This window comes from Falco rusticolus, chromosome 7 (genome assembly GCF_015220075.1).
Source record: "Falco rusticolus isolate bFalRus1 chromosome 7, bFalRus1.pri, whole genome shotgun sequence".
Taxonomy (NCBI): Eukaryota; Metazoa; Chordata; class Aves; order Falconiformes; family Falconidae; genus Falco; species Falco rusticolus.
In genome coordinates this window covers 21,314,664-21,337,586 of record NC_051193.1, presented here as the reverse complement: position 1 = coordinate 21,337,586, position 22,923 = coordinate 21,314,664, and the positions used below count along the sequence as shown (strand labels likewise).

The window sequence follows — 22,923 nt, the reverse complement described above, 5'->3', positions numbered from 1 at the left end:
GGCAATACTGAGATGAAGATATCTTGAAAAGGTCCTGGTTTTTTTAGAAGCAATTAAGCCTCCTCAACTTTCCTGTTAATGATATATGCTTCTCCCTCGCGTTCTGCTCTTCCCAGTAGGACTGAATTCATCAAGCTCACAGGAAGCAGACCAGTTGGAGGACCTTTGAAGCACACTAGATATGCGGGGAGAAAATAAAAATCTTTCTCTGCTTTAGTCTGGTCCAGGCTGCTTGTGCAGTTACGTACTAACTGGACTTTTACTGCCCCATCCTGGAAAATTTTGTATTGAACTAAATGGAATGTCAGTTGGAAAACATAAAGTACCAGTACTGCCATACTGTAGTGTACCGGAGTGCTTTGAGACCATATAGTCTGGAGTTTAAATGGCTGTTTTTCATAAGCACAATAATCACCCTGGTAAGACTTTGTCTACTCCACTGAAGTAGCCAAGACAGTCACCTGAGAGGCTAAAGCATAATTTTGGTGGGTGCTGAATTTGAAGATGGTCCATTGACTGGTAGAGCAGCCAACAGAAGGTTTCCGTCTTTCCTGGGTATAAATACGTACATGGCGCTTCCTGGGTCATTTGACGAGTGTCAGGGGATCCGAATCCAACTTTTGCATGCATTGGATGGAAGGGCAGCAGAAAAGATGGCTCCCAGATTGCAAATATGCGATGTATTTTCTCATCTATGATGTCACCTTACAGTAAAATACTCTGCCCGAATGACTCAGACAGTGTTAGAGGTGGGTGGAAGGAGAGGTGCCCAACTCTGCTAAGTGCCAAGTGACTTGCTTCAGATTATCTGGAGTGCTGGTTAATTAGATAGCGGTGCCACATGGTTGTGTATGTTACTGGTTTGGTTTAGGAATCTTTCAGCACACAGATTTGCCTGAGGCTGCCCTGCACATCTCCATGTACTGTTTCTGTTAGCAATTCGATCTGCTAACAGGAAAGGCTGTGTTTTGTGGTGTGGCTCCGGGCCAGACGGGGGCCACTTTGCTAAACTGAGCTGATGGTAAGAGACAAAAGAATGGTTCAGTTTATTGGTGCTTTTTTGAGTTCCTGTCTCCACAGCATAACACAGATTGTCTCAAGAAGGCGCAGTGGCTGCTGCCAGAGGAATCTGTTCAGGACAGTTGACCTCTATAGGATAGAGTAAAAAATCATGGAATATTTTAGTTAATATTTGTTCTCCTTGTAACAGTTTGCATGTAAGAAAATCTGCTAGGGATACAAAGATAGCTTAGCCCTGTTCATGAACCTGGCCTTCTGTTGGAGTTAGGGGCTGAAACGAACGGGTTTGGGGGTCTTTACCAAGAAAGCTTGGTCGTTGATCCACTTAGGAAACAGCTATGGCCATTTCAGCCGTTAGTCACGACACCTTTCTGCTAGAGGGTTAGGTCTCTAAATTGAACTGGGTGGGGTGGGGTTTGTAAATATTTCTCAGCTATTTATATGAAAATCTGTGGTTTAGTTTAACGTGCCCGTGGAGGGTGAAACAAGCTAACAGCTGAGAAGAGCTGAGTCTCTATTCTGGTGACCTCCTGTTACCAGCTGTAATCCTCAGGAGAGGACAATAATAAACAGCTGATAACATCTGGTAACTTATAAAATGTTGCAACTGTTTACTAAGTGATCTTACCCGCAAATCCTCTTATTCTCAGCACAGGTAGTTTGAAATGTCATTTGATTTTCTTAGCCTCGTGCTGCTTAAACCAAGTATCAGCAGGCATAGAGTTCCAAAAGGAGATAGTAACTTCTGTTTTCTACAACTATAGGCTTAAAAAGTGGGGGGGTTTATTACCTTTAAATTCCATGATATAGGGCATAAAACTTGTTCTGACTTACTGTTAATCTTCCATCTTCCTCTTTTTTTTTTCTTTTTTCTTTTTTTAAATATAATTATAACCTGTAATCCAAAGTAAGGTATTGGCTTCAAATCTAAAAAACTTCAGACTTAAACTTTCTGTGAATTATCTTTCTGTAGCCAGTTTCCTTCAGACCTAGCCAGAAAACTCCAGATTTTAGAAGACTGAGTTTTAGTGAGTAAACTTGGAATGTGTTAGGTTTTTGCTGCAATAATATATGATATTTATTTGTATATATTCTTTTTTTATAATAAGCATAGCTGTGAGTGGGTTTCTGGACAATACATATCAGGAGAACAGAGTTTGGTGGCTCTTAGCAGAATTCCATTTTCACAGATACCCTATGGCAGTTCTTGTATTTAAAAATTTGGCTAAACACTAGTTGACGAAGAGGCACACGTTTTCCTAACTGCAGCAAGGACAGGATTAAATGGTTTAACTTTGAGGTTGTTTTTCTTCTTTTTCTTCTAGCATTCTCTCCCACCAAGTGCATATGCCACCGTTAAGGCCTACTCAAATTTTGATGCTGACCGGGATGCTGCTGCCCTGGAAACAGCCATCAAGACCAAAGGTGAGGAACATGCGCTGTGGTTTTGATTCTGCTTGTAAGCTAGAATGCTGGTGTGGAAAAAGAAAAGAAAACAAAACAAAAACAAAACAAAAAAGGAAAGAAAGACAAAATTAAAAAACACCAAAAAAAACCCCACCACACCTGTGTCTCAAGACCAACATTTTAATATCCTTACTCTACGATACCTATTTTTGGAGGTGTTTGATTTCTCAGACCTCACTGATGAAATCTTGACCAAGTTAGATTTTGAACTCTCTAAATGCATGCTTTGAATATACTTTTGAAGTTTGTAGCCAAGAATTGCTGAGGTTATCACTGAAAGTGTTCACTTTTTTCTCTTGACTCATCAGTACTTCAAATTCTACAACTTTTCTGCCACTGAGAAAGGGAAAAACCATTTGGGTTATACCTCTTGCATTTTGATATAAACAATATGCAAGTACAATATTTGCAGTCAGAGTGGGCCAGTTTTGAAAAATTACCATCTAATTAATTATCCAGCTGTTTTGCAGTAATGTGGACTCCCTGAGTCAGCGTCATGAATCTCCATTTTGGTGATTGTGCGTAAAATGGACAAAACTTGTTTTACTGGCTGAACAGTGTATTTGGTTTAGGGCAAAGAGCTGGGGTAGTGTCTGAACTGCTCTGTATAATATCTACATATTCCAGCATTCATTCACACTCTTCAGATTAATTCCTCAGGGGTTAGCCATCTCTTTATCTATTGTGGGATCTGTGGGAAGTACTGTGATATTTTTATTAGGGTTTAGATCTATCTGCAGAAACAATCCTGCACAAATATATTGCCCAGCCCTTTGCTGAGCTTTGAGTGGAGTTGGATTAAATGCAGGGGGGTTATACATATCCAACAGCCTAGAAAGGGAGATGTGGAAAAATAGCTCTATTCGATATACAATCAGTTTGTAGCTAGCAACAGTTCATCCTAGAGTTTGCGTAATGCAAGTAACTTGTTAACAGTTCTGGCTTGCTCCTCTTGTAATAAATGTCATTGCTGTGCCAGTTTCATTTTGTGCTACTTAGTTTTTTCTGTAGTGAGTTCATCTGGTGCCTTAGCATGTTGCTTATAAGTGTTGGCTTTTTGCTGTATAGGACAAGAGGCTATTTGATTTCTGTAGTGCTCCATTGTGCCCTGTGTTTAATTAGCTCGAGTATATGAGCCTAAATAGAAGAAACCAGCTAAATAGAACAGTATTAACAGAGCATATATTAGGTTTCCTTTTAATTCTTTGTAGGAAAGACGACTGCTGAAGTGTGCCTTTTCCGTCTGTGGGTCTCTCAAATAGTTTGTTAAATAATTTTATTATCAGACTGGGTTGTGAATAGTTAATTAATTGCAACCTAAACTGCAACCTTGTATTGAGGTCTCAGGGTATACTTTTTTGTTCCATGACTGGCAGAATTCAAACACAAATTTGTTGTAGGAAAGTGCTTAGAACATGCGTCTATAATAAATTAATTGTATTCAGAAACTGGTAAAACAATGATGAGGTGTAAACATGGGACCTAAACATAGACCACAACAGGGGTCTTCTGTGAGATTAATTCATTGTTTATATAATACATCCAACGTGCCCATACCTTTTAAGAGAATATTTAATGCAGAAGTTTAAATGAAATATGCTGACATGCTGGTGGGGGAAGACAGTGCCTGAAATGTGCCAAACTGCATCAGTCACATATGCAGAGTATTAATAGTATCAGTAAAGAAATATCTCGTTGCAACATGGTTTGGTGAAATCTTGCTAAGCAAAATAGCAGAGCTGCAATTGTGGTCTTATTTTATCTAAATTTTTCCCTTTGACTCCAGTGGGACCAGGGTTTTATCCAAGGAAAATAAGACATTGCAGATCACGAGCTCAGTCAAATAGTCCTAAGACTGTGTTAGTACCAGATGCAAAATGGTGTTGGCGTCTCACAAGGGCTACTGATGTAAATCTCCCACTAATAATTTGAGGCCAGTTGCAACCCCATTTAATTCATTCATGCAGATTGATTATCTCTATAGTACCTAGATATTGATAGGACAGAAATAGCTTCTGGTATTCTGTCCATGCTGTTCTTGAAAAAGAAATTTAAGAGGACAGACTTCTAGTAAATAAACTGGATGAATGCATGCTAGTTCTTGAAAAATAAAAGTTCGTTAGGCCTCTTCTCACCTCATCCTAGAAAGTTAAGTGGCAGTCCGTACCATCCATTTGGTTCAGAACAATGCTGGTGCTGTTGTTTTGGCCCATGGAAATTGAAGTACAATGTCTTGTAAACAAAAAAATTTAAAACTCTAACTGATCATTTGGGTTGTGTTAATTTCCTCTTCTTTTGCTGATTGAGCCATAACATTGCAATCTGACCAAAGCAATAGATTGCCTCTTTTAGAAGTGGTTAATGATCAGAGAGGGGTTTTTTAAGATCTGCTTCCTGCCCCCTCCTCCCCTATCAAATTGCATTTCAATCTGCAAGGAATTTTCTTATTAAAAAAAAAAATCATGAGCCACAATATCTAATTTTCAGTTGCCCATTGATAGAAATGCACTGATAAAATCTGCCCAGCCAGAATAAATTTGGAAATAAAACTCTGTTTCATTACCCTGAAACTGCCAGAGATTTTAGTGAACAGCAAAGAAAAATATTTTAGCTGCTGTCCTGCTCCACCCCGTCTCAGCAGATGTGAGTCAGCATCCTGTCCGTGCTGTACGATTCCCAAGCGTGAAGTACAAGCACTTATTTCCCATTAAATGCCAAAGCAATGACTTAACTTCATATTTCCATCCACAAAGTGTACGAATAAAACACTTGGATGCAAATGTTTGTGGGCTTCTAATCTATCACAATTGTGATAAAACTTGAAAATGTCATTTGCCTTTTTTGAATGCCAAGAATGGTTTAAATTTAGGATTTATTAAAAAGCTCAAGAGATTGGCTTAGCTGTTGGCCCTGCAACAGCTGAAAGGCCCAGTGTCAGTGTGTTTGTGTGTGGCCGTTTCTGTGCTGGGAGAATTTGTTTTCTTTCATAAAATGGGAGCAGTTTAAAATGTGCAGGATTAGATTATGGCTGAAATGTGCAGTCAGCATGTTTTCAAACGAAAATTTGCAACTAAGACGATGCTTTCCAGGGCCTTTTGGCTTTCGCAGGCCAAACTTGTGTGGATAAGAGCACTGATGTAGGTCTGCCTCAGCGTGAGCTAAGGATGTGAGGCTATCAAGTACAGTATTTCATCGTGAAAAATGTGGTGAAGAGGGAGAAGGGAATTTTGGATGTGACCCATCATTTTAGGTTCTGTAGCTAGTGGCTAAAAGGTCTTTTGTAACATTCGTGCTTTGTATGGTTAATCTTATAATATCTGTTGCAGTCCTTTGCTTCCAGTTGCTGTGGGGTTGCTTTGGGTAATAAGGAAAATAAATGTAGATGGATTCTGGCAGGGATTTGACTCCTGCTAGTAGCTGCTGATCCAGTCCTTTCTGGGTTTTATCAAAAAATCATCATTTACACTGATGTGTGTGCAAATGTGAAAGAAGCTATTCATAATACTTGTAGTAAATGGAGAGACTTGAGTTGAAACTCTGGGCTTGCTCTGACCTCTAGATTAGACTCATCTATTTGCTTCAAAACCTGGCACGCAACTCATCAGACTAAAAACCCCAGATATACAGTATCTTCCTGTTGCAGAAGAATATGCGCTGTGTTAGATGCATAATACTGAGAATTAGTTTTGCCTCTTCTAAGCTTCACCAGTTAGCCTAGAATAGCCCAAAACAAATGGTTACGCAGCATAGCTATAGGTTAGCTTGGTATTTGAGCATAATGACGAGAGCTATTCTAGCTGCCTCCTCTGTCCATCCATTTATAAACTCTGCTAACTCTTCTGTTTGGAAGACTTTATTATCTGGACATTACTTCCAGCTATGCTGTTACTCACCACCTGTGTTTGCATGGCATGGCCAGAGAGCTTTGTTTAACCAATAATATACATGAAATACAAATGGACATTTTACCTAGGGGCTGAATTCAGCGATATAGACACAAATGTGCATTGAAGAATTGGGGCAGGGGGCTCCAATTCTTTCACTTGTACCTTTTTACAAAGCATTCTAGGAAAAAGATTGTAATTGTCTTGCAAAAATGTAGCGGTGTTTGCTATTTTAAACTGAGTAAGAAAATTCAGTTCAAAATCAGATTCTGTTTGAGCAAACTAGTGTGTCCTCATCCAGGCCTTTGGAAATCTCAGCCACCTACCATTTAAGTACACCTGGACTGACCATTTCAGTTCTGTTGAGATACACCCAGTGTCAAAGTGTGCCACCCTTTTCTTCTTATTTGTTAGTCCAGCTCTTTCCCTCACCCCCTGCCCCAGCTGCTTCATGTCTGTTGTTAACGATTCTGTTGTTTTACCTTGTGGCAGGAGGACTTGCATTTCTAAACATTTTCCTTTGAGTAACAGAGACTGAGTTCTTGCAAGGGTAGTTTCTATAAGCTCTCATAGTAAGGGAAACTATTTAATATGACTTTAATACTTAGTTAAGGGAATATAAATACAGCTTGCTTGGCTTTTTTTCTGTTGATGTGAACAAACAAATGGTAGCTGTCCTTGCAGAGAGCGCTTTGAGAGACATGGATGTTTGCAGGCCGTGGTAATTGTATGTCCCTTGGGTCAGAGCCCTGTAACATGTTACAGAGCTAAGTCAGGTGCTCCACGTTTATCTCAAGAAGCTCAAGAGCCTCCAGCACAGCCAAGCTCTGGGATATCTTTTGAGTTGCCAAGGCCAAGCTGCGGGTGAGAATTGTGATCAGAGGAAGAACTGTGCCAGTCCAGGGAATGCAAGTTCAGGAGAATCCAGTTTGAAAGCAGCAAGTGAAGTGGGGAAAACGAGGGGGAATCTGAAGTGCAAGTTAGTAGCAGTAAGCAGCAGCAAGTGAAAAAGTCACAGGATGCTGCCTGCATTGGAAATAACGTAGAGTAGCAATTAGCTCTATTTAGGAAAAAACATCTGGAAATCCTGCTTCCTGTACAACATAAAGCTTTTTCTCTATATGCATTGATCTGCATCGATGATCCCTACAGGATCTAAAACTGTGGTGTGCATTAGGTTCTACTGAGAACCAAAGTATTGAACCCTAGATGCTTTGGCTTTTAACTTACAAAAAATCTTAATGATCTCCTTGCATTCAGCCTGTAGCTGCATTTAAGTGCATGGATTCGGAAAACTTCACTTAAAACTAAACCTTTACTGGTACATAGTTCACTTAAAAGATTGGTTGGGAGTTTGAGCATCCAAGTCCTCTGGGCATGCTAGTTAAAACTCGGCATGGATCTTCGAGTGAATATTTCAAAGAAAATAGCACATACGTAGTTCTTCCAGTGTCAAAAACCCCATCTGTCTTCTGAGCTGCTGAGATAATGAAATACACTGTTTTTTCTCATTTTTATGTTTAGAGTCATAGTTAAGTGACTATGTGTTAAATAGAAAATACAGGTGCTTTCTTAAGCCTTATTTGAAAACAGTCAATCAAAATGACAGGGCAGGCTTTAGTAAGTACAAGTTCACATCAATTTTAAAGCCTGTGCTCTTGCACAGCTTTGTGCAGAACGCTTAGTGACCAAACACAAGCGCACAGACAAACAAAGGAAACAGAATTAGTAAAGCTGGTCACAAACTAGACTTTTTTGAGGTGTATACATGCCTGTGTACACCAAGATCTGAATCACATAAAAAATTTGGGTTGTAATTGGTTGCCTTTTCTGCTAGGGCCAGGACATGACATAGACTAACTAATGAGAGCTGTTGAGCTCTGCTCCAGATGTCACATATGCTATGTTTTGAGTGTCAGAGGACATACAAATACCAAGAGAACAGTAACAAGAAAGCTTCTTTAACTCTTTGTCTTATGTCTTTATAGGTGTGGATGAGGTCACCATCATCAACATCCTGACAAACCGCAGCAATGAACAGAGGCAGGATATTGCTTTTGCCTATCAGAGGAGAACTAAAAAGGTAGCAAAATATGAAGAAATACCAAGTATTGAATATTTTTCTTGTGGACAGTTAGATTTTTTTTCAGGGCTTGCAAGTTTCACAGTTAACTGGGTATAAACTGGAAATAAGTATTATTTGCTTTATCTTTTCACTGAAATTAAAGATGTATCCATTTTGTCCACACTGTCATAGTTTAGAACTGGTGGGACTTACAAATTGGTTGAGTATGCACAGCTGGAACTGACATCTGTTGGAGACGGTGGTTTCTTAGCACCTCTAGAAATCTCAACAGGTGACACATCAGGCAGGCACAGGATTCCTTGGTGAAATATGCTAAACAATAGTGAAAAGCCATTGACTTGAAATGCCTCAGTTTGAAGGAAAAGATGAAAGGGAAATGCTTGCTGTTGTTTAAACAACTCAGCATAAGGCAAGTATTCTGTTTCTGTTCACAGTTCTAGCTTAAGTGAGAAAAAATACAGTCAGTTGTGCTATGAACACTGCAGATGTGGAACAAAGTGATATAATGAGTTGAACTACCCTAGAAACTATTCTGTCAGAAATACCTTAGGTACTGATCTACTCACAGAGAGCAATCTGTAAAATGTGTGGAGAATTCTGCTCGATGAGTCTTGCTATCTGGAAGGCAAGAGCAGTTCTCTTGACCTGTGAACTTTAGAAAATCTTACTGTAATTGAAGTGTTATGCCCACAAAACCCAGGAAAACTTGTATAGAGTTAGGATTATGACGAATGTATCTCTTTCAGGTTTGCCAGACCCCAAATGGTAGTCGTCCCATAGCAGCCCAGAATGCTCATCTGAAACCAAATGTAAATCTAGAGTTGAATTTTGGAAATTCACTAACTTTAATGCATGGCTGCTATAGCCACATGCGGAAGCAGGCACAAGTTGGATGCATGCGTGTGTGCACACATCTACACCCTGGCAGTCAGGCCCTGTGTGCGCTAGGGGAAGCGTGCGTAAAGGGGCTCCTTGGTGAAATGTGTTGCTTAAAGCTTTGGTAAATGTTCTGCATGACCACAAAAATGCACAGTCCAGAAAATCTGCAGCTTTTTTTCATCTGTTTCTCTCTCACCTTTTTTCCTTGCTGTGACCCAAGAGCAAACTGAGTTTATCAAGTTTAGCAAGTGCCATATAATAGAACAGTCTGTAGAAACAATGGAAATTTGCAGTAAAAACCACTCAATGAAGTAAACAAGGGAATGGCAAGAGAGGAGGAAGTGGGATATGAAAAGATATGTAGGTATAACTTCTAGGGACAGTACCTCATGGTTTTCTTTGGTAACAGGTTGTTCATATTTCTCTGGCAATGTGTCGTGTTATACTAGGCTGCTCGTTTTGTGTGCTGCAGGATTTCTCAATAGATCTTTATAATTTTAAAAAGTCAGACCTACCTCTGTTTTCATTCCTTAGAGTTGAGCTGTGTCTAATGGAAACTATAGGTAATCTTGAGGAACGGTGCTTGATCTATGCAATCTTTCCCCATCACCAGTGTTAATGGAGCTAACTGTGAATACTGGGATTTTGCATGGGTGTCTTCATGTGTTTCTGGTCAGTCCGAACTGCAGCCAATAATCTCTAACTTTGGAATGAACTGCTAATATCTGGATGCTCATTTGGAACACTTAGTAAAACCTTTTCTCTTTGCTATTTATAAAATAACCATGTCTGTTATCTGCTCCCCGCCTCTCTCTTAGAGCACTGCTAGCTGTGGCAGAGAATGGTGGAGCGGAGACCCTGCTGTCCTGGTGGGGGGAGAAGACCTTACCTTCTCCAGAAGCCTGCTAATGTGAGGGCAGGTGCTTGGTTCAGTTTGAGGTGTTTTGTTGCAGTTACTTTGGTAAATCCTACTGCAGTGATTTATTTCCTTCAGCCTTCACACCAAAGTGCAAAAATGGCAAAAACTTCACTCAACTGATTGGAATTCATGGCATTGCCCTAAAATTTATTATAGGGAGATGTGGTATCTTCGCTGTTTCAGCCAATGGCTGAAGAACCTGTTTTCACACAAATAAACGATGAAACATTATATCCAAAATTGAGTTATTTTACTACAATGTTTCTGAGACTAAAGCAGCTAGATGCCCCAAACCCCCATGCACTGTCTTGGCCAATTCATGCAGTAAGCGCGTACAGTATTAGCATATATTAGCACCCTGGATTAAATAGATGACTCTGGAAATGAACTAGGTGCCTTGGCTCTTTATCTCTCTGGTACAAACTTCTCTGCAATTTTGTTGAGGTCACTTTCTCTACCCCCTTTTTCCTGGCTCCTCAAGCTCACAGATTGTTAGTGTAGAAACCAGCAATTGAAATGCAGCAATTCCCTTCTCAATGCTGCAGACTTTAGCTTAGGGAATACTTTGATCTGTGTGAAGCCCAGGCTGATCGAATGGATTTCAGCTTTGTAAGTACGCTACAATGGAGCTGATAATTAGCATTATGCAAGTTGCATCTGAAACCCATGAACGAGGGCATGCCTCTGACTTTATTTTCTACACATTTGCATGTATCCTGTGAAGTGAACATACCTGACTGTTTCTCTCTCTAGGACTGACTAAAAATTAACAATAGAGTTTGACTGTGCTCTTCTGATAGTTTCCTTGAAGACAGGGGTAATTCTTCTGTGCTTAGGGACAATTTTTTTCTCTTCAACTAGCTGGTTAGGAACTAGGCCTGTACAGTGGAATAACTGTGCAGGCAATTTTCCGATGTCTCAGCTAGTAAAAGGCTGGGAAAACAGGAAAAACGGTGCTACTGGGAAAACTATGGGAGTATGTTGGTGAAGCACTGACCACAGGGAGTCAAACTCGGATCCACTAATAAGCAGATCCACTGTGCTTATTAGCTCCAGCAAAGTGTCAGCGCTTCAAGACTGGAGCAGAGCTGTTCAGATGTGTCTGCACCATCCTTCCCAGCACTTTGTCAGCCACTGGTGGATTTCTTCTTATTTTCAAAGGATGAGAAAAAATTCCTTTGCCCTAATTTCTTTCTTATGCTTTCACTAAAGAAAAGCTCTTTATGTTCTGTTTCCTTGTCAGTTGTGTAAGAAACAGTAGGCTTGGAGACTTAAAGCACTACAGGCTAAATTCTCTGGAGATCAGAAGTAAGCATTAATTTCTTTCTTCCATCATCCCTCCTTTTTCGCAGGAACTTTCTGCAGCGCTCAAGTCTGCTCTGTCAGGTCATTTGGAGGCAGTGATCTTGGGCTTGCTGAAGACACCAGCACAGTATGATGCCTCTGAATTGAAAGCTGCCATGAAGGTAAATGAGCTTTGAAATTCAGGTATGTTAGTCTGATGTCGCTGTCTCAAGAATGAGTATGGACTTCATGTCCAAGGCCACAGATTTCAAACTTGTCCACTGATTACTATTTTATTGTAGTACTACAGTTTAAGTATCCAGTTGCAAGGCATCCAAAATGAAATTTTGGAACCATCTGATTTTTAAACTGTTAATTAAATCCTCTCTTTAAGGAAAGAAATAATTTTAATCAGGTCAAGAATAAGTGATAAGCTGTCCTGGCTGGTTGCTGCTTTGCTGACTGCTCTTAAAAAACAATATATAGGCTCATAGTACAAAAAGACACTAAGAGAGCAGCTGTTAGCTGGAGCTATTAAATCCTCCGTTAGCATTTATAGGCTTAAACAGTAGTTTTCAGTTACTGGCTCATATCACTGATCTTGAAAGAACATCCTGTACCAAACCTGCCTCTGTGTAGAACGTGAGAAGGAGGATGGGGCATCAAAAGCAGTCGTTGGAGAAACAGCACAGCAGTGAGTCACCGTGTTCGGTCCCCTACAATCACAGGCAAGCATGGAATAGATTGCTACTTTAGAAATATCCACGCTGCAGGCCACTGAATCAAGACTTTTGAGAGGTGCTCATACTGGTGTATCCATCTTTCTAAGCAAACTAAGGTTTGAGAGATTGTATTTGTCATCATCACATAAATTTTGAATGGACTTGATCAGGTTTGTATTTTTTTAAATAATTAAAAATCAAGTATTGTCTGTTGAAATTCAGAACAAGACAAAAAACCAATTAATTAATTTCTCCACACTATAAAAGCAGTTAAAAAGCAAACAAGCAAACAAAACCACCCACCACCACCCCCCAAAAAAAACCCATCTCAAACCCCCAAACCCAAAAAACCAACCCAGTATGAAAATGGTAACTCTAATTACGGGCCAAATCCATTATCTGAGTAACCACATGCTGCCCTCTTCTGGTTTAAGTAGAGGCTAGCCGTAATTTACTGTGAATCAAAATCGTTCGGTTTGTTGCGTTTGGGTTTCTTTAAACGTCTTACAAGTGATATATTTAGGATGACCATATACTTACATAGCTTTTATGCTGTATATACAGCCCGCAGACCAGGCCATTATCTCAGAGTAGCCACTAATGTAGAATGTTGTATTCTCTCTGTAGGTCAGCTATTCCCCACTCCCAGGCACCTAGTCTAATGTTCTGAATATGCCTGAGCTTAAGTTTGACTTGATACATACAGCGTCATAAACTATGACATGGGAATCAAAGTTGAGTAAAGCAAAGTTATCTCTGAGGAGTTAATTCTTTTTCTGGCACACTTTCTTATGAAATACTTCAAAAATTTTTAGAAAGTCTTTAATTTTGTTAGCCTTCATTTCTTCCCCAAATACCCATTAGAACCACTCTGTGGAAAGTTTTCCTAATTCTCTTAGCTGTAAGCCATTTTTATAAAACTGCTTGGGTTTAGTCCTCTCTTCCTCTCCCCCCTCCCCCTTCTTCAATAGCAACACTTTTTCCAGGAGGGTACTTTTCCACGTAATTACCTCCATTTTCCACATGCAAAAGACTGCAGAGAAGTTTTCCCAAGATGCTATCCAGCAGACTCCTCATGGAGTCCTGTGGAAACCATGCCCATTTTTGCCACATACAAAGTAGCATTCTGTTACAGATGGGCTTAACAAATAGCATCCTAACAGGAGGCATAGGAGTGTTTTTTCCATCTCCTGGTGATGCTGGAAGATGAGGGTAATGAGATTAGCATGAGCATTGTTCACTGGTAGGTAAGAAACAAAACAATTTAAAAATCACCAGTGGAGCCTATTCGTAAAAAATTTCAAAATATTGAGGCATCTGGCTGCTAGGTAGCGGTACCAACTAGTAACCCAGACATCCTTAATGGTCATGCGAGAGAGAAGCATCTTCAGCTCATCCAACTTAGTCTTCTGTTCTGAGCCTGTCCTTCAGAGTTTCCTGTCTTTCTCCAGGCGCAAGAATATTGCAGTGTAAGCAGTTTTAATTTTTTTTTTTTAATTTGACTGTTTATCTGTGTAAAATAATTAAACGAGGTTTAGAGCACATTGATCAAGCCACATTATTTTGGAGTATCGGAGCAACTAGAAGGTTTAACTGATTGCTGATACATGTTGATGTGGTTTGTATTTTTGTAATAGTGCTAATACCCATATCACTTTTTAAACTGTAGTAATGCAGCTTAGTTCAAAGTACTGATTTTTCATTGACCTTGATCACAAAAGTGGCTTTGAAATATTACATAAGACCTCTCAATTCATTCAGCTTTTTCAAAAAAATTTAAAATCTGAATATTTAGTTTGTCGTACTAAATAAATTTTTATTTCTTAATACAGCTAATAGTAATGTTGTTTCATCTGTATTTGTGCATTGTGAAGTACATGAAAGATAGGGACAATTCAAGAGGGTCTGTAAGCTAGAAATTCAGAACATGCTTAAATCTTTGCTGACTTGGAGACAGAGCCAAAGCTAATGTTGGTGTCGTCCTTGGCTTTGCATTTACAGTGGAGGAGGTGTATGGAGGGAGATAAGGAAGAAAAGCAGGGAAGTAGTAGTTGATTGCTGCCCATTTGCATGCTAAAAATCAGATTTTCTTCCTGTGTTCTCAGTGGACAGAAAACAATCATACATGGGCCGTGATAAGTTGATCTCATCCAGTTATGCTAGTGGAGCGGCCACTGAGTGTTACAGAAGCTCACAGCAAAGGCATGTTGCCCAGAGATAATGTCTATAGGATCTCAAAGGTATCGGAGTAGTATTTGGCACTAAAAATGTTCCATCTGGGGTTTCTGAGGCACAGTTAGCAAAAAATATCCCTGAATGGTTGTTAAATTGTTAGAGTGGGAGAAAGGAGATGTCTGTAAAATATTTTTAAACCATTCAAGTATGCCTGTTCATTTCTAGCACCTAATTGAATCATATATGTGTTACAGGGTCTGGGAACTGATGAAGACACGCTCATTGAAATCATCTGCTCACGAACAAATCAGGAGCTTAGTGAGATTAACAGAGTCTACAAGGAAAGTAAGTTTACTTTGAAAGTTTCGATGCACTGTGTTTTTACACTAAGTTACTTGGATAAGTTCACCTGGGTGTGACTTTATTAGTTACACAGCATCTGCTTTGATTTTCTGGCAGTTGAACATAAGAGAGTATTTTGTACTGGTGTCCTGGATATTTGTCTGTGTTTTATAGTTTCATCTTGTTGCTTGGTAGCAAGCAAATTGGGGAACATTTACCACTTATGGAAGTTGTGTCTAGATGAGTTTTTTTCACAGAACGCATGTAGCTTACATAGCAACAGAATTGATGATGTCAGATTTATGGACTCTAGGATCAATTATGTAATAAGTAGGTGAATGTGAAATCTACTGAAACATGCTTGTAAGTTTATTTGGTAGACTGGCCAAAAAAGGCATGAAATAAAACTTCATAAAAGCATATATTCTGTTTTTCAGCTTCTCTAAAGCATGTTATCTGATTGAAGCTATAATTCTTAATTAATTATAAATATATATATGAGTGATCTAAGATCCATCCTCAAAAATTACTAATTTTATTTTTATATTGGCTGTTCTGGTTATGTTTATTGCAATTAAGCAGTGCAGCTGTCCAGTGCCTGTTGGTTTGCCTGAGCTTCAGAGTTCAGCTTCATTGCAAATAGACTGAAATTAGAAAACTGCTGTGTGCTAGTGCTAGATAGTTGTCAAGCAATTGTGGTAAAGTGCCAGCTAAGTCAAAAAGGACAAGCAAAACTAATGTAGTCTTAATGGACAATATATATAAAAAACCAACCAACCAAACAAACAAAAAAACCCAAACAAACATCAGCAAAGAGTATGTTGCTGCTGTAGATTAGGTTGCTGTTGAAAAGAGGAAAGAATGTGATTTTCTGGCAATATAGAGCGTGGTCACTTGGAAAGCAATGGAAAAGTTTAGACATCAGACCAGAATCGCACAGAGTATACCTTTTGATTCATCATAACAAATTTTGTCTTTTGCATTAAATTTGTATTTGCAGTTGTCCGGTCAAATCCCTGAACAGAAAAGACCTAAATACTATTTTTATCAACCAAACAAACATTAATTGGTAGCTAAGAATGATCTAACAAGATACTGAGCTTAAAACAGTATTCCCATCCTTTTAGTAGTTTCAGGCTTTCCTGTTACCTTTCCATGACAGACTTTGATTGCATGGAAACTCTCCTGACTAGGTGATAGCACTGTTGTTGCTGCAGTATGCAAGCATGCTTTTGTTTACATTGTCTTCCACACCTGACTTGGATTGTAGCTGTTTATGTGCATAAAACACAGTAATTAGCGGCTGTTTTTCTAGTAAAGGAGTATTTGTAGGATACCATTCACTTGCAAATAATTTCTTCTTTTCTAGTGTACAAGACAGAACTGGAAAAGGACATTATATCAGACACATCTGGTGACTTCCGCAAGCTAATGGTTGCCCTGGCCAAGGTAGGTCTGTTCTTATTTTTCCACTTTTCCTAATGTGACCGCCCTTTGGTAACTGACTGATGGCTGCCAGTAAAACAATTGGATTTCTGATTCACTTTTCAATTTCCTTATATTTTCACTGTCTTGGAAATGCAGCATTTGTAGCAGCATCTTCAAAATGGGGATGGAGCGTACTGTTACTCTTTAACAAATTCAGGTTAAAAAAATCAAAGAGAAAAGAACGTGTATAGCAAACTGCTAACTGTATATTAAACATCTTCTAAATACTGCTGTCCTTGTTCGAAGGGCAAAAGGTGTGAAGATACCTCTGTGATTGATTATGAGCTGATTGACCAAGATGCTAGGGTAAGTGCTGGTAATACCATTAAATATCTTAAGTTGCTCAAGCTTTTGGGGATATTGAAAGTACAAATACTGTGGGAGTGAGAAGCATTTATGAAAGTAGGTGTGAAAGTATATTTCAGATTCTCTTGCACAGTAATGTTTGCATGCTGTCAAGGTGTTTGCCACTTGCAATCCTGGTAACTTCAGTTGTCAGTTTTATCAGTTTTCATGGGTTGCTACCGACTAGTACTTACACAGAAGCTCTCTGGTATTTCCCTTAGGCATATTGACAGAGAGAGTCTGTAACAAAAGGAAACGCATACATTGTGAACACTGGTTGCAACCAAGTAATTGTGTAAGATTCAGAGAAGTATCATTGAACTTAGTGGCTGCTGATGCTTGTTTATTACATCTATATCTGTCTTATTACATCTGTACCTGTCAAGAGCAGTTCTTCACTTAGAGGTAAACAGAGTTAAATATGGAGTAAATTTATAGACAGAGGCAAATATGAAACAATTAGGCTTAGTTTCGGACTAGATCCATAGATCTTGTCCTGGTGGTCTGCCTAACCATGTGTCCGTTTGTGTTTCTCCCACTGACACAGTTCCAGGAGTGCTTGTTTTACAGTAAGGAAATGGTATACATTTGCAATGGCTTCTTGTGTAACTCCTGATTTTAATGATTTTGCTTTTCATTCTAACCCCAGGAGCTCTATGATGCTGGTGTGAAGAGAAAGGGAACGGATGTCCCCAAGTGGATCAACATTATGACTGAAAGAAGTGTCCCCCACCTGCAGAAAGGTATTATTCAAGAGACAGATTTATTTTTTTCCTAGAAGAGAAAATGATACTGAAGTGGTAACTATTTTGTCCCAGATATGATTGAAATGAGTGTGAAAAGCACTCATAAAAATAGGAGGTCTCATAAATCTTAATTCATGTCCTAGCTTTTAATTTCTTTCAGAAAATACAGTTATTTCTGTGGATGTGTTAATCTCACAGTGTGAATGTGTGTGTAGAGCTCTTTTTTTACACAGGTGTAACAATGCTCAATTATACATCATGTACACTTGAGAACAAAAATGTTACAAATCTAGAAAACATGGTTGCAGGAGACCTTGAGAAGCCCTTTAGTTCTTCCCTCTGTTCTAGGGTAGCTTAGCTACATCATGTGTTTAAATCTGACAGTGAAGACTCACAAAAGCAGCTCTGATATTGCTGTAAGAAGCACATGGGAAAGTCATTTGAAGGCTTTTCTTTCAGGGCCTAAATCACTGTTGTTTCAAAAAACACTAGTACAGGGTTAAGATGGTATTTTACCAGATTATGGAGATGCTCAAGGAAAACTAAAAGGCAATAGCAATAGAACTTCACTATTAGCTGACGAACTTAGGCTGTACTTAATATAAAAGTCTCAGAAGGACTTGGACAGGTATTTTTAAATCATGTATTTCGGCATTGCTGTCTCTGTGGTTTTGATTCAGGTGGTTACTTTTACCAGTTCTTGATCTGGTTTTGATTTCACCTATTTTCTTTCTTGTGATAGTGTTTGACAGGTACAAGAGCTATAGCCCGTATGATATGTTGGAGAGCATCAAGAAGGAAGTTAAGGGAGATTTGGAGAATGCCTTCCTTAATCTTGGTGAGTTACTCTGAAGTAAAGACTATTAGATAGGATATTTTCAGTGCTCTTGCAGTAAATCGTGATAAGGATAGGGCCCATCTTCCTCTGTGCTGTTGGATGAGAAATAAACTGGACGTGCTGGCATTATTGGATCCACTAGTATGTTTTAGCACATTACAGGTATTGAAAAGAAGCATATTTTTTCCCTCTTCAAAATAGAAACCTTGATTTCCAGCTGAAAATAAAAATGGATGTGTTCTCTCATCTGTTGTTTGTTCCACTTCTGTTTGGTAAGGAGTCTTAATGTTTGTTTCCCCAAACAAAACAAAAGAGTGGAACTGTAGCTGAACAGAGTAAGTATTCAATATAGACATGGGCTGGAGAGAGAATAGCATGTGTGTGAGAGAAGACAAGCACTGCAGGATGCCAGAGGGTAATTAAAGAGTCGATTTGGCACTGGAATCTCTGAAATGGGGAGGCAGGGTGTGAGGCTGGTACTGTGGCATGACAGGAAAAGGATAAGGATGTTGCCAAGTTTAAGAGGGAATTCTTTAAGAGGAAAATCCATTTCAGGCTAAGGGTGAACTGAGAGTTCTGTAATGCAAATGGAGAATAAACAGAGCCCAGCCTTGAAAGGGGGACATCTCATGGATTAGCATACAATGAGTGTTTTCAGAAAAGAGGTTGCTTATAGAAGCAGAAGAATGAGTTCTGGTCTCTGTGGAGGAGGGCTAGCATTCTGAAACAATACTAGCAACGGGAGGGAAGTACTTCCTCAGACTGTAAGCATTTGTGGTTCAACCACAAGCTTAGCCAAACAACTTTTAAGTAACAACTCGGGTGAAAGTAATTTCTCTGTCCCCTTTTGGAGAAAATTTTGCTGAAAACGTTTTTTTGACTACTTATCATGTCTTTAAAAATGGCTCCAAGGTTCTGTGTTCTGCTGTTCCATGTATGGGCAGGATGTTTAAATATTCTTATCTCTCTCTCCAGTCCAGTGCATTCAGAACAAGCAGCTGTACTTTGCAGACAGACTGTATGATTCCATGAAGGTAAGGAAGACTGTTCTTTCCTTCTACTTTTTTTTTTTTTTTGGCATTGTTTTCACCAAATTTTGATTGCTTAGGTGCTTTTATTCATATGATGTGTGACTAGCATGTGAATAAATTCACAATGACTTTGCATTGTTCAAATGCGTTCTTCAATAGTTATGAGCCTAGACCATCTTTTCAGCTGCATCTGGTATAAGGAAATACAGGGAAGGATCATATAATAATGATCTGTATTAGGCCAGCTGATTATAATTAGCAAACTTAGACACATCTTTTGCAAGTAACAAAGAGCTGATAGCAGAAAAAGCTTTTATTGACATGCCAAAATAAAATACTAAATTTGTGTCAAAACATTTTCTCAAGGAAAGGGATGAAAGAGAAATGCCTGGTGACAGGCATTAGGCAATACCAGGAACTGTGAATACTGTGTTCAGCTTTGGGCCCCTCACTTCAAGAAAGACGTTGAGGTGCTGGAGTGTGTCCAAAGAAGAGCAGTGAAGCTGCTGAAGGGTCTAGAGAACAAGTCCTGTGAGAAGTGGCTGAGGGAACTGGGGGTGTTTGTTTAGTCTGGAGAAAAGGAGGCTAAGGGGAGACCTTATTGCTCTCCACAAATAACTACCTGAAAAGTTGTTGTGTTGGGGTGGGTGTCAGTCTTCTCCCAAGTAACAAGCAACAGGACGAAAGGAAACAGCCTCATGTTGTGCCAGGGAAGGTTTAGGTTGGCTATTAGGAGAAATTTCTTCATGGGAAGGGCTGTCAAGCATTGGAACAGGCTGCCCAGGGAAGTGGCTGAGTGACCATTCCTGAAAGTATTTAAAAGCTGTCTAGATGTGGCACTTAAGGAGATGGTTTAGTGGTGGACTTGGTTGTGCTAGACTAATAGTTGGACTTGATGGTCTTAAAGGTCTTTTCCAACCTAAACAATTCCATGAAGACTTCCTGGTGAACCAGAACTGCTGCTTAACAGTCTAAAGCAGCTAGGTTGGTGACTGGAAGTTGGTCAAACACTGATGATGAGAAAGGTACATTCGTGCTCAAATTCCGGAATCATAATAATGACCTCAGAAATCTTTTATTGTTACATCTCAGTTGCCTGGAGTTTTACCATTAGGTACAGTGGCCTTTTATGCATTTCAGCTATTACAGTTCTAAATGTGTATCTGCTTATAGGGCAAGGGAACCCGTGACAAGGTTCTGATCAGGATTATGGTCTCCCGCTGTGAAGTTGACATGTTGAAAATTAAGAGTGAGTTCAAGCGGAAATACGGGAAATCTCTCTATTATTTTATCCAGGTAAGTTTTTCAGCTTTCTTTTTATATCAGTTGCATGGACCTTTGCATCAGTCTTCATTGGATTAATTGTACCATTAGAATTAACGGGAGGTGTTTTAGAGGCTGCAGTGAGAACATTATGTTATTGTCTGTGCCCTATTGAAAAACCCACCTTTTAACTTTAGCGTCTACAGCTGGTACAACTCCTGGCAGCCACTTGGCTGTATGTTGTCTTTGTGCAATCAGCTGATGTGTTATGAAAGACAATTCTGTTCACCTGTCCCTAGCCTCAGACCAAAAGAAAAGAAAAAACCTAATTGCTCTGTAATTGCTGAATGAAAATAGAGCACCTAAATGGTTGCTCCCTTTCATTTCAGTGCCCAGGGAGTAGGCATTTTAGCTAGAGTGATTTTTGTCCATTTCTGTGATCAGACAGGAGCTATAGGTGCTAGGTTTTATTTAACTTTTGGGGCATAGGTAAAGAGCTTGTGCATCTATTTGAAAACTGATCTTCTACACACCCTCACAACAGCATATGATACATTCTTCCTTGTGTAGATGAAGTTCAGAGCCTTTTCCTAAAGATGTCAATTTTAGATAAGCAAATTGTCAAAATAGTGAACTTGATATATGTTCTTTGCAGTGATCAGTGAGAAGGAACAGAAGTCAGTCCTTCAGCTTTCCTTTGTTGTGTTGCTCTCTTTTGTACCAAAATTCCTCTCCTTCCTTGGCCTTGCATTTGTATTGCAAGAATGATAAATAATTTCAGTTTACACATAAGTAAAACTTAGTTTAGTTTCCTCCACACTGACAAGGCTTCAACTGTGAAACATTCTGCCCCACAGGTTTAGACTAGAATGCATATACTTTCATATTTTGTGACTGTTTCCTCATACATATTTTGTATTTTTCTTCCCTTGCTTTACAGCAAGACACAAAAGGGGATTACCAGAGGGCACTGCTGAACCTGTGTGGTGGAGAGGACTGAACACTGTGATGGAAGAAACCCAAATGTGCCTCTCTTGCTCTTCATTTTACTGTAATCCTAGAAAAGATTGACTTGCCTAGCTAACCTTGACTTGCCTTTGTATCTGCGAGACCACTGATGTAGTATGCTTTCTGGTGCTGTGTGCACTTCTCTCAGCAGCAGTGCTCTGCTTGGCTCTGCCAAAGGCCCTAACAGCATATAGCCAGAGAAACTAACCTTCCAAAGATAAACGAGGTTACAAATGCTTGTGAAAGACTGCCTCTCTGTGCGATGTTTCTAATAAAACATAAATAAAACTGAAGTTTTACTTTAAGACAATGGGTCTCTTTCAGACCTTTAATTTGAAAACTGTATGAACTGTATTTAGCCTTTGCTGTCTGTTTTCTGTGGTGTTTTTTTTCCTCCTGGGGTTCACTGCTTCCTCACTCAAAGCCCTTACTGTGTTTAATGATTCAATTTCTCAGCAGAAGCAAAACCATTCTCTTAGGTTTGGGGTTTTCCTACTAAACCCTGAGCCCCAACTTTCTCCGCCCATGTGTGAGGGGCAAACACTTTTCACTCCCTCTTAAACATTTAAACATTTCCTGTGCCTGTGTGCAAGGGGTAAACGGTTTTAAATCCCTCGTAAGCATTTTAGACAGCTGCCAGTGACAGAGGTGTTCCCTTCACAAGGCCCGGGCTGGGGTGCCGAGCTGCGTGAGGGCAGCGCAGGAAGCACAAGCAGGGGAAGGCAGCGCGTGTTGCCTGCGGCTCTGAGGGGGGAGTTTCCCGCCTTTCTTCTTCCCGCCCTCCCGGCTGCCTCAGCGCGGGCTCGGTGCGAGGTGGGGGCTGCCCCCCCTCCCCGGCCCGTCCACAGGGGCGGCGGTGCCCTGGCCGCCTCCGCACCTCGGGGAGACTGGGTGGGCTCGTGTCTCCCTGAGGCGACTTGACACCGTCGGCGACACAGCGAAGCTGACAGGGGCTGAGGCGCTCACTGTGCCCCCGCAGTGGTGCAGGGCACTCGGCACTCCTGTGTCCTCCATGTATTTCAGTCTGCAGTTGTAGCCGTGGCAAAGTAAGCTTACCTGCTAGAACGCATTTTTCTTGTCTTATGGTAATGTTAACTCCTACTATGATATGAAAGTCACATCCAGACATCTGGAAAAATGAGTTAAGGGCAATGCTTTCTCTCCAGCTTGGGCATGTGACATTGAGGCCCTTGTATGTGCAGGCTGAGGGGAGCAGCCATCTTGGCACAAGGGCCAAGTTTGCATGTCCGTTGGGTGCTTGCGTATCCACACGCTGCCTAGTGCAGAGGCCTTGGGTACAACTGTAATATAAATATAAAATAATTACCATAGGAGAAAATAGCTTTTTCCTTTCCCAGCTGTTGTTCCTTTGGAAATACAGAACTGCCTGCAAGTATCAACTGTTTTCCCTCAGGCATTACCTCGT

At 40.0% G+C, this 22,923-nt stretch overlaps 1 protein-coding gene across 1 annotated transcript in view; it reads left to right on the top strand.

Annotated features, from left to right (window-relative positions):
- Nucleotides 1-21,807, top strand: part of ANXA2 (annexin A2) — a 28,228-nt gene extending 6,421 nt beyond the window's left edge. The window contains exons 3-13 of the mRNA XM_037395320.1: nucleotides 2,346-2,445; nucleotides 8,360-8,454; nucleotides 11,608-11,721; nucleotides 14,691-14,781; nucleotides 16,148-16,227; nucleotides 16,513-16,572; nucleotides 17,261-17,354; nucleotides 18,100-18,195; nucleotides 19,171-19,229; nucleotides 20,400-20,522; nucleotides 21,430-21,807. Of these exons, the coding sequence (XP_037251217.1) occupies nucleotides 2,346-2,445; nucleotides 8,360-8,454; nucleotides 11,608-11,721; nucleotides 14,691-14,781; nucleotides 16,148-16,227; nucleotides 16,513-16,572; nucleotides 17,261-17,354; nucleotides 18,100-18,195; nucleotides 19,171-19,229; nucleotides 20,400-20,522; nucleotides 21,430-21,489 (972 nt within the window). The 3' untranslated portion in view covers nucleotides 21,490-21,807. The remainder of the gene's footprint in view (nucleotides 1-2,345; nucleotides 2,446-8,359; nucleotides 8,455-11,607; nucleotides 11,722-14,690; nucleotides 14,782-16,147; nucleotides 16,228-16,512; nucleotides 16,573-17,260; nucleotides 17,355-18,099; nucleotides 18,196-19,170; nucleotides 19,230-20,399; nucleotides 20,523-21,429) is intronic.
- The last annotated feature ends 1,116 nt before the right edge of the window (nucleotides 21,808-22,923 follow it).